Source organism: Limulus polyphemus, unplaced genomic scaffold (assembly GCF_000517525.1).
Source record: "Limulus polyphemus unplaced genomic scaffold, Limulus_polyphemus-2.1.2 Scaffold1362, whole genome shotgun sequence".
Lineage (NCBI taxonomy): Eukaryota > Metazoa > Arthropoda > Merostomata > Xiphosura > Limulidae > Limulus > Limulus polyphemus.
Genome location: NW_013666972.1, coordinates 43,630 through 55,786, shown reverse-complemented (window position 1 = coordinate 55,786; position 12,157 = coordinate 43,630). Strand labels below are relative to the sequence as shown.

The following is a 12,157-nucleotide window of genomic DNA, read 5'->3' as shown; positions in this document are numbered from 1 at the left end:
TACTCTCCAGTTGAGAACATTCCATTAATTTGATGGACTTTACACCATCTTTAAGAATGATACACAGTTTATGTCTACTCTCCAGTTGAGAACATTCCATTAATTTGATGGACTTTACACCATCTTTAAGAATGATACACAGTTTATGTCTACTCTCCAGTTGAGAACATTCTATTGGTTGATGAACTTTACACCATCTTTAGAATGATGCACAGTTTGTCTACTCCCCAGTTGAGAACATTCCATTGGTTGATGAACTATACACCATCTTTAGAATGATGCACAGTTTATGTCTACTCTCCAATTGAGAACATTCTATTGGTTGATGAACTTTACACCATCTTTAGAATGATGCATAGTTTGTCTACTCTCCAATTGAGAACATTCTATTGGTTGATGAACTTTACACCATCTTTAGAATGATGCACAGTTTGTCTACTCTCCAATTGAGAACATTCTATTGGTTGATGAACTTTACACCATCTTTAGAATGATGCATAGTTTGTCTACTCTCCAACTGAGAACATTCTTATTGGTTGATGAACTTTACACCATCTTTAAATGATGCATAGTTTGTCTACTCTCCAGTTGAGAACATTCCATTGGTTGATGAACTTTATACCATCTTTAGAATGATGCACAGTTTATGTCTACTCTCCAATTGAGAACATTCTATTGGTTGATGAACTTTACACCATCTTTACAATGATGCATAGTTTGTCTACTCTCCAATTGAGAACATTCCATTGGTTGATGAACTTTACACCATCTTTGGAATGATGCACAGCTTTGGGTCTATTATTCCAGAATACCCACATCTATGTAGAACGTGCCACATACACCTGACAGATGGTGCCTGTTTCACTTGACCACAGTGGATACCAGTTTACACTGTCTTTACAAGTGAAATGAAGGTTGTCATTCTCTCATATCAGTGTGGACTAAACTAAATGTTTATTAGAAACATCAAATTCTTGAAGTACTTGAATGAAATCACTGTGTGATTTTCATAAATATATATTTTCCTTTCTGTAATTCACTTAATTTATGATCTTTTAGCATTTTATATACATTTTAATAGTACTATGTTGCCTAGCTTAAAAGAAAATATTACAATTACATGATTAACAGTATTATTATACGTCTTCTAAAGCACCTTAGAGACATTAGCGATGAATATGAGAGTTCACAAGAGTCATCAGGAAATATTTCAATGATTGGCCATTGGCATAACCTTCAGTGCTGATTGCCTGTTAAGTCATTATTTGAGCCTTGAACATTTATTATGTCTGAGCTCATTCATTTTTAATTTGACTGGTTCAAGTGATTTAGTGAATGTACATACCGTATTGCCCCTAATTAATGCCCTCTCTCTCTAATTATCACCCCCACTGGTATTTTTATAAAGCTTACCTTGTGTGCCAGCAATGATAATCCAACATAAATTCACTTTTATTTCCGTACTTTTGATTTGAAAAAATAAGAATAAAAACAAACACACTTATTAGCATTGAAATCAACAAATCGCATGTGAAAAATAGAATCTGGAACTGCACAAGTATTATAATTAGCTCCCCCCACAGTTTGTAATGCCCCCCGGGGACGTTAATTAGGGACAATACAGTAATTCAAATATTGGATTTTGTACATAATTTTGGTTTCAATTCTTATCGCTGCCTAAAGGACTACAAGGTAGGTTTACAAACTCAAAAAAAAAAGAAAAAAAATGTAGCAACTTCTATTAAACTTCTGCCTTTTATCTGGAAACAAATTAGCAATTTTGCACAAATATGGGAAGTAAGAATGAAATTGACTATCTTTTTCTTTGTAGGTTTTATAGTAGCATTTGTTTTTGAGGGTTATATAGTGAGATGATGTCTGTATTTGAAGGTGTTATAGTACTACATTGTTTGTTTTCTGCCTAGAACCAATGTGTGCAGTAGGAATGGGTGTGGTTGGTCTCTTCCCTGCAGTAGAAGATGGTGATTCTTGGAGTTTTAAAAGATTTACTCTCACATCAGTGAGTTATTATGTAATTTATGGAACTAATTCTCACTTTGTATAGATCTGTGTAAAGATATCAGTGGAATGTTTCTTTTTTTCTCTCTTTTATTATTTCTTAGTAAACTACAAACATAAAGCGTTTTTAATTGTAGGCTCTGTCATGCATTTGTCACTATTGGTTACCTTAAAAAAAAAGCATTTTCTGAGACATAAATTCTTAAAATGAATTATTCTTGGACAGTGAAGTAGGATTTGTTGATTGGTAGTTTGTGTGATGTTAAATTACATTAAGACTAATAATGTTTATGACATCTTTATTTACTGGTCCTTTAATGTATAAGAGTATATTAGCATTTCATTATCACACAGACCACTGATCAGTAAGTAATATCTCACTAGTTTAAGCATTGTATACCATAAGATTTGATGTTTTGTAAAGGGGGGATCATCTGTTTTAATCATTTGCGCCACTATACAGTAGTGTGTTGTCTGTCAGTCAGTAGACACTAAAATGATGTCACATAAGGGATGCTTAACATTGCAATTTGTAATGTCGTGATTTCAGTAAAATGTGTGCATGCCACAAATCTTGAGAAGAACTATGCAGTCTGTAAGCTACAACATAGCATGAGATACGAACTTCAAAAGCAAAAAAAAAGTATTTGTTACTCTTAATTTTGGTTTTATTTACTCTTGGAACACTTTTGCAAATCTTGCAGAAGTACATCTAGTATAAATAATGTTTTGCCCGAGGCTTTGTGTATTTGTAAATCCAGTTTGTCTGCAGTGGTTGCAACACATAGTGTGTGTGTGATTGAAGTAATATTATATTTTTCTTACTGGAAACGTAATAAAGAGGTTTGTGAGGAAAATCATCAATCTTAATAACTACTGATATAAAGATATTATGTTATTTAGAATGTTAACTCTTTCTTTCACTAGTTAATAATTTTGAGTGAGTAAATTCAGTTACCTATCACAAGATTAAACAAATAATGTATCTTACTTTGCACTAAATTATTTCCACTGTGACAAGTTCCTTTGAAGACCAGCCAATGGCTCTGTAATAAGAAAGATAACCTAAGAAGCTGGAATCACGGTAATCTTGTTTGACTCTATACCTGCTAAATCTCCTAACGGACTTTGGTGCCTTGGATTTATTTAGACATGATCTTTAAAGCTGATGCCCACACACACAGAAGAGGGTCAAGAAATGGGATCAGAGAGTGGCTTTTTTTTAGAAGCTTGCGAGTCTGTTAATTGTCAGATCCTTGTTAATGGTATGAGGACATATGTCCAGCTTCATTGCAATGGCTACGAGTTGGTGCATATTCTTTTATAACCATAATCTTCACATTGTGGATGAGTATGTGGTTTAGGAACATGTACTGTGCTATACTATATGATTTTTCCCACATCCATAGAGAACATTGAAAGCTCCATTCTTTGAATTGTTGTCTCCTTTAGTTTTAATAAACATCTTGCTATACGAGTGTCTTACCTCAGAAAAGTTGAGATACAATCTTCTAGCCATCAATCAATCCATGGTGACGAGCTGTCAGTTTTTCAGGAAGTTTTCTTGAAACTAAACATATAGGCATTAAGCATGTTGCTCATAATTTTACAGCTTGCTTCTACTCTCTACAACAACATGTGGGTGCACTAGCATATATATATGAACAGAAAACTTTTATTTACTGTTTCCACCTCATTCAGAACATAGTTAAGATGGGTCAATCTTAGCTATTTTACTGAAGGTGCAGAATTCAACTAATTATTTTTGGAAATGAGGCTTAAGTTTACAAATACTTACTTTTCTACCTACAAAATTCAGAATTTAATTTTTAGAAAAGTCATTGTAACAAGTGATGGCCTAGTTTTTATATAAAATTAGATAGCATATTGTGAAATTCAGCTCGAGATAATACGTATTCATGGTGTGCTGTTTTGTGTTTTACTTTTCATTCCTTCAAACTGGTTATATACAGTTCATTTTTGTTCTAAGCAGTGTAAAGCTTGGACGCTAAAAGTAACTGGTTAATCTAAATTCCATGGCATTAGTATAACAAGTTATCAACACTGTTTTAGATAAGTAAATCTACCATAATTTATTTTAAAGAATCTTGTTTGTTCTATAAAGTATAGGGTTGCACTCCTAAAGCTAATGTTGGTTACTATCGAGTGTCATTTTCTTTGTTGGTGTGTATTGACAAAATGTCATGATATCTAATCAAAAACACCTTAATATTCATAATCAAATACTTGCTTTATAAAATTAACCAATCAAAAAATGTATGTTTATAATGTACAAATAAAATGCAGTAAAGTATTTAATGTTAAACTATACTTATCTGGCAATATTTCCTTGTAAAGTACATAATATGATGCAGTCTAGCATTTAAAAAATTATTTTCAATTTTATTTTGGTATATTAATTCGGAGGCTATGAATATTTTTTTACTGTTGATTTTATTTTAATTTACTACTCGAAATGTTCTCTTAAATTCCAGGTGTCAGTGTTTGAGCTAGCAAGAGATCCAGATTTTGCTACTTTACCCATAATCCCAGAAGACATATTAAAAGATAGAGGAGCATTGTACAGCTGTAAGTGTATCACATCTGATTTGCTTAAAAATATTATAAAATTTTGTTAGCAGTTTTTTTGCAGCAAACTGTTTCATATTGCTAAAAGAGAATGTAATAAAAATTTATATGGGGAAATTCTTGAAAAAATATTTTTTTTTTTACACAATAGTAAGATTAGAAGTAACTGTTTACAGTACTGAGCATAAGAGCTAATGAAACCCAAATCACATTGTAAAATTAATCTTCTTAATCCTCTAGCTTAAGAATGTATAAAACCATAGCTTTGTACTTAAAACTTATTTATGGTTACAATGTTTCATCAGGTACAATAATCTTGGATTTTGTAACCATAAATATTATACACTTTATATCCCACAATAAATGTTTTAAATTTTTCATAGAAAGTTTTCCTTATTTTCATCCCCTGTACATGTGTATGTTATGGATATTTTAGAAGGTTAGTAACAAATGCAAATTAATTTATTTCTGTAGTAAATTGTGATTTTGTTCATAGTTTAATTGGTATGCTTTAGATTTCATACTTGACCAATAAATAATCTGAACTAAACATGTAACCATAACTTCATTTTTAAAGAAAACTACAGTTATTGAGATTATGGTTCTTACTGTACTGAATATATCAGTTGGTATATTCAGACATAATCTGAAGTGAAACTGGTCAGGAGTTGAACATGTGACTGTTTATCTGGCAAAATTCCATCCTTACCTCTCATGTTTGAATTCTTTCATTGTTATTCTGGGTATTTTATAATCTTTATATCTTCAGCATTGATTTTTTTTAAATGAAAAATAGAGGAAATAAGTGTGTTACAATTCTTTTATATATATACACTTTAATTTATTCTTTAAACCCTCCAATTGTAGCAAGCGAACCAGATGAGGTCCACGTGGTTGTTGACCGACACTTGATCACTGGCCAAAATGAACAGTCTACTCTTACAGCTGTTCAGAACTTGATTCTTCTCTGTAACCACAAACAAAGTCGTAGAGACAAACTCTAGCCTTTTGTACCACATTTATTGTCAGAAATACACTCGGCCCTCATTTCATAGGTTACACAAAATATTGATATGAAATTAATTGAACACGTGAATGCACAGAAACTTAGTTATCAGATGGTTATTAATGTGTTTTATTTAACTCCTGATGTAGATGTGTGTAAGATCTAACCACCAGATCATTAACAGTACTTGATGGTCCAAAAGTTAACTTACATGTCTGGTGTGGATATAGTACAATTTGTGGCAACAAAAACTTGATTCTTGTGGTGTGTATATTTATGTACCTATTCACGTACATTCATAAACTTGAAATGGATTATAAATGAAAAAATATATATAACTAACTTTTGGACCACATTGTATTTTAACCCTCGTCTGTAAAGACTAGATTGCACTAACCTCGTGACCCCATGTTAACCAGTTTCCATACTAGAACTTTTAATATGTTTTGTGTATCTTCACAAAATTTGGCAAGCTTTCAGTAAACATTACAGGTCTCTTGCACAAAAAAATCAGATAATTTAATTATTTTTAGTAAATATTTGTCTGTAAATATATGGAGTCAGGAGGGAGTGGACTGTTGCAAGAGAAAAGTGATTTTCATGTTAAGATCAAAAATAGATTACTCAGTGAACTTGTAGGTCATGTTATTGTATCGAATTACAAAACGCAGGAGCTACTCGTGAGAGTACTTCATTAAGAATTATTTTTCATTATCTTACGTATTAGTTACTTTTATAATAATAATGAATATACATGAAAAACAATAAATATAATACTTACCTGCATTCTCTTTTTTATACTAATGATATTATTATTCAACTAAATAATAGCATTCACGAAGCAAACAATTTCCTGGCTTCCTAACTGTCATAGAGCCTTTAACAATTCAGCTAAGTTTGTCAATGAAAAAAAGGTCTCAAAATGGAGGCAAAATACCAAATTCTCTATACAGAAAACAACATAATAAATACATCACTTCATAGGTTAAAATTTTGGTTTTATGTTCGTTATAAATAATATAGTATAAAACGTTAGGAAACTATTAGCACTTTGTGAAAGACAGGTGGGTATGGCAAGTGGGTCTGATTTTCTATTTTATGGCTCTGTAACCAAATAAGATTAAATGTTATAAAATAATTTTTTGCCTGAGAATTGACAACATTATAATGATTAATTGAACTGTAAATTATGTATTTCTTGAAGAGGTGGTATATAAATTAGGGAAGAGGGGATACCTAGAGAGCAAATGTAAATTCTATGGGGTTTTGAGTCAGTTTTACTTCCCCATATTAGTAACCTAAATTAATTTAGATATGTGAATAGTGTTATGACATTTCGCCAAATTCATTATTTAATAATATACAGCAGATTTCTTTTCTTTTCCACCAGAGTTGAAATTGAAAAGATAATATCTACTCTTCACCATTATAATAGGCATAGTGGTATTTCTTTGGTTTGCTGACCCAAACTGTGCTGATAAGCCTTGAATAGACAAAGCTGCAGTCCACAGCAGAGGGTACGGTCAATCAAATAATGCATTAGGTCTCTACATCACAGATTCTCTTTTCAATTTTACCTCTTATGAAAAATAAAAAATATTTAACATACATATACAAATGTCACAATTCTCATACTAGAGAATATTGAGGATTTAAGTATTTTCTTTTAAAATTAAGAACTTAAAACTTACACAATACATTAAATTTGATTTATTAACAATGTTTTTATGCCAAGTTTATTCTTAAACAATGATAATAAAGTTTACAGTTTTAATATAACTTTATAAAAAGTTGTGACTTGTATACTTTGACCTGCCCGAAGTTAGAGGGGCTGATGCCTGCAGGTAGTAATCTATCAGTCTCTCCAGTTCTGAACTGGGCTGAATGAGAGTATTTTTATTTTCTTGAAAGCATAAGTGGTATACACCAGTGGTTCCTAACTACCATTCCATACAAACGTTGAAAAGAAAATGTTTTAAAATGTAGCTACTGAAGTAGTTTTACACTGTAACTTTAAAAAAATTAATATTATATGAAGTGGTCCCTAAACTTTTGGAATCAAAACTAACTGGTCTTAAGATGGAAAAAGGTGGGGAAATGCTAGTACACTCTTTCATTCAAGGAAACATGTACTCATTAACAAAGTTAACTATTTCACTGCAAAAATCGAATAAAGACGATTGAACCTTTATTACTGTTAAGTGTGGAAATACTTTTCTCCACAACACCCAAAAATTTGTTACCTTTACTGTGACAATCGACAGGTCTCCTCTGGTCTTGAATTGCTGTACATATATCACACAACCCCTTTCAACAAATTTTGCACATTTTCTTGCTGAAAATCTCAATTCCTAATATTTAATATTATTTAAGACATTTTAATCCCAGATATGGAAAGTTTAAGGTCATTTTGAGTTGAAAAAGTAATGGTGTCAAATTGAGACTTAGTTTTTAATACAGAATTAACTTTTGGGGAATGTCTCCGAAATCTAATTATGCAGTGAAAGGAAGAAAGCAAGTTTCAACTAAATGTATCGAATTACAGACTTCAAACTCTCAGTTTTTCCTTTGTTTAAAATTGAGATACTTTTTTTTTTAATGGTTCTGTAATTTAAAGATAAATTTAATTAGTAATTTTAAGTAGTTTAAGGATCTTTCTAACCAACAGCCTTTATATACATAACTGTACTATAGATACAAAAACATGTCACATTTTCTAGTTTTGAAAACTCCACAGTTTTCTCCCATTCATTTTAAAACAAGTTTATATTCAAGATTGTAGGATAGTAAGTTGCAAATAACTCAAAATTTGCCTCAGTTCCCATAGATTATGGAAATTGTAGCCATTATCAATTATTTTATGATCAGGCTTAGCAATTCAGTCATTGTTTTTATTTTCATGCAATTTACATCAAGTAACATTTAATATATGCAATTAAGATAAAAATATTTGAGATTATTTGACTGGGCAAATATCCAACACCATTTATGGTTACTAAAAAAAACTATGTTGAATGTTCGTGCTTAAGACTGTATAGAATTTAATTTGTCATGTTTGTTTATTGAAGCTGTTATTTCACTATTTTGTAAATAAAGTAACTTATCCAACTTTAAAACTGTTTTTCAAGTATTGTCGCTAGTATTGTATTATCTACAGTACTGTACCTGTACTTTAGTGATAAACTTAAATATTATTGTCTGGTACCTATTTGTGTCTTTGATGTTAATGTATTAATTAGGCTGTTACTTTATTTAGTTTTATATGCAAATAATATAGTAGGGAGTAATGTTTGAATATGGTATTGAGCTTACAAGCCTATCCATGTATGTCATTGTTCCGTACAGAACACTAAACTTTTAGTTCTATCTGTAACATCACACATGTAACATCAGGAGCATTAAAGCCTCAAAAACCAGAATGAACTAAAAATTTGATTCCATTATATAATACAGCAGTGCCACAGCTATTAGAATACAGGTTAGGACAAAAACTGGAAAGACAAGTTACAAACAAGTGAGATAATAATAATAATCTTACTATAATGGACATAGCATGTACGTTAGTATCTATATATGTAACAAAAACTCCTGCGCCATCTATTGAATGGCACCACAAACAAAAGTCCTTAAAAAAATTAACATTTTGGATATTCAAGATTCAGACAATTAGAACAATAACTGTGGTATGTGCAACAACCATTTCTTTATAATAAAACACAATTTTAAATAAAAGTACTCTCCTCACGACAGGAATATGACTTTCACTAGGACTGTAATGTATTGATGTAATTTTTCAATGGAGTTCTGAGAAACTGGAGTTCTTAAAAAAAATTAAACACTACCATTTTTAATATATAGAAACATTACAGTTTATGTCAGTACAATTTATTAAAATTTTGAGTACTGTACATTGAATTAATTTGATGCAATGAGTTGCGTATGTCTAAAATCCGAACACTTTTTTCCTTGCAATACTACCCAGCAAAAAAATAGTTTAGAAAATGTTCACTTTTTTCTAAATTTTTTTTTTGATGAGGTATGAATACTACAACTAGTAATTAGTAGTACAAACAACCACCCTATGGGCAGTATTTCTGCTAGTAATCATAATAATAAAACAGCAAGATTATATAGTACAAATAAAGTATTAGATTTTTGAAAAATAAAAATTAATACTAACATAGAAAGTTTTAACTGTAATAGAATTAGGTTATAACTGTAATTCAAGAGTAGAAGTTACCGTGATAACAATAAATAAACTGGTTTTAAATGCACTCTTAAAGTATCTTAGTGATTTAAAAAATAAAAAGTGATAAAAGTCAATCTGCAGTAGATTTAGAAACCTGAACTTGTATACAGAAATGTATAAAGTAGTATGCTGGTGGCAATCAAAAATTATTTAAAAAAGTATCAAGAAAGTGAGGTTAAAAATGTGTCAGTTAAACTTATGCAAATGAAAATCTTTCATTCATAACAGTGGAAGTTAAATACATAGTTTCATATTTAGCTTTTTGTCGTACTGATTTAGCTTCCAAAACAACATGTAATACTATTATTCTCAGGCCCTTTCTGTTGACGTGCAACTATATATATATATATATATAGTTGACTGCAGTACCTGTAAATGATACAATAGAACAGACATTTGGATAATGACGAGTATGAACCTCTGATGTAATAAGTGAATTATGGTCCTACAATAGAGGTTCCACTATAAGTGAGTAGGTGTTGCAATAAAAATGTTTGCAATACTTCTGTACCTTTGGGAATGTTGCTTCATTTGCTCAGATTAAGCACAATTGGATTTTTTGTTGTTGTGTTGCAATTTTACGTATGTACTCTTGATGTTAACGGGTTATGGGATTGAATCCTGTCACTGAACATGCATACTTTTTTTTATGCTTGGGGGCATTATAATGTGGTGGTCAATCCTACCATTTATTGGTAAAGAGTAGCCCAAGAGTTGACGACAGGTGGTGTTGATTAGCTGCCTTTTGTCCAGTCTATCTAAATAAGGAACAGCTCAGGCAGATATCCCATAAAGCCCTTGAGTTTAACAAAACAAACAAGCTCGTTTCATGATCAATTTTATCCACTTTTTTTTTTAGCATGGCTCTATTCAGAATATTTCCAAGATGTCTATTTGGACTTTTTACTACAGTCTGTATTAGATTTACATAACTTCCATTAATACATATACTGCAATTTTGGTACAGTTGTATTATATAATAGAATCAAACCTTTAGCTCATTCTTGTTTTTGAGACTTAATGCACCCAAGGAAGGCCATTGTGCATGAAACATTATGTAAATAAATGTATACGTTTCCAAGTGGTATTAATATTATACAGTGTAATTGATTTGCAATATATAATGATCCACATCTGGTACGTGTTGGATTCATACCTCAAGATTGTTCTTGCGATAAATAATTATTCAATTTGACCAGTTCCATTAATAACCAGCTGGCCTTTTTCAAATTCAATCACGATATACAATCTTTATATTAGCATGCCTGCTATTACAAGTATGAAAAGTACATCCTGCTTACCACTGAATTCTGAAGATATCTACCTCCCATTTTTACAGTTTTATAACCGTACCATATTACCACAGTGGAATTCAGATATGTCATCATTCGAATCATATTGTCTCTTTACCATCACACTTCAGCTTCTCACAGGTAATTTTGTGGGGGTAATTGAATGGTATACTTGGTAAATTGGATCGAGCTTATCATCACATCGCCAGTGACTGCGAAACAGATCTAAAATCACTTTCTTACCACACACGATAAATGAATTTATAATACAACTCCTTTCATTTATGGCTTACCGATTCAACACCACATCATTCCCACTGAAGAAGCAAGTAGAACAATAATTGTGATTTTGTATTTTATATATTTCACTAAACAGCACTCAGTTTCCATACCAACATTCCATCTTCCTGGTGTGGTACAACATACAATCCTGATCACTGTGAAAAGAAACCAAGAACATCAACACTGTGTGCAAAATAATTCTTCCAACCCATGTACCATAAGTCTTTAATGCCTCAATGTTGAGCTACCTACAGGATTACAGAGATAACTTGGCATCTTATGTGAATCCTACTGGAGCTGAACGTACAGAACTATAACGAGCTATTACCTGCCAACATGGTTGTCCACTGAAAGAGATAAAGTCATTACAGTTCTGTGAAAACACTTCTGGAACTTCAGTTAGCATCATTATAGGTTGATATCATTGGTTATCACAGGGCTTCTAACCCTTAAAGTAACCACAACCATCTTCACTGCAAACTTTTACCTGTCCAGAATGACATCTTTTTATCTGGTTTCCAGAGTTTATAAAAGTCATAGTCTAATACTCAAGCATCAAAGATACAACCTCAGGTGCGTTAAAGCCTCAAAACTTGGAATGAACTAAAAGTTAATAAAATCAATAAACCGTGTTGTAACCTACACGATCAGTTCAGAGGTTAAATCTGCGAGTGGTGAAAACTACTAATAACTCAGGCAATGACTAACAGTAGTAGTCTC

The 12,157-nt window shown here is 31.4% G+C and overlaps 1 protein-coding gene across 2 annotated transcripts in view; it reads left to right on the top strand.

Annotated features, from left to right (window-relative positions):
- LOC106463258 (glutamine amidotransferase-like class 1 domain-containing protein 1) overlaps positions 1-7,202 on the top strand; it is a 21,520-nt gene extending 14,318 nt beyond the window's left edge. For both annotated transcript variants that reach the window (XM_013923271.2, XM_022390704.1), the window contains 3 exons: positions 1,926-2,020; positions 4,515-4,608; positions 5,476-7,202. In XM_013923271.2, coding sequence (XP_013778725.1) covers positions 1,926-2,020; positions 4,515-4,608; positions 5,476-5,612 — 326 coding nt within the window. In that variant the 3' untranslated portion in view covers positions 5,613-7,202. The remainder of the gene's footprint in view (positions 1-1,925; positions 2,021-4,514; positions 4,609-5,475) is intronic.
- Positions 7,203-12,157: the final 4,955 nt, after the last annotated feature.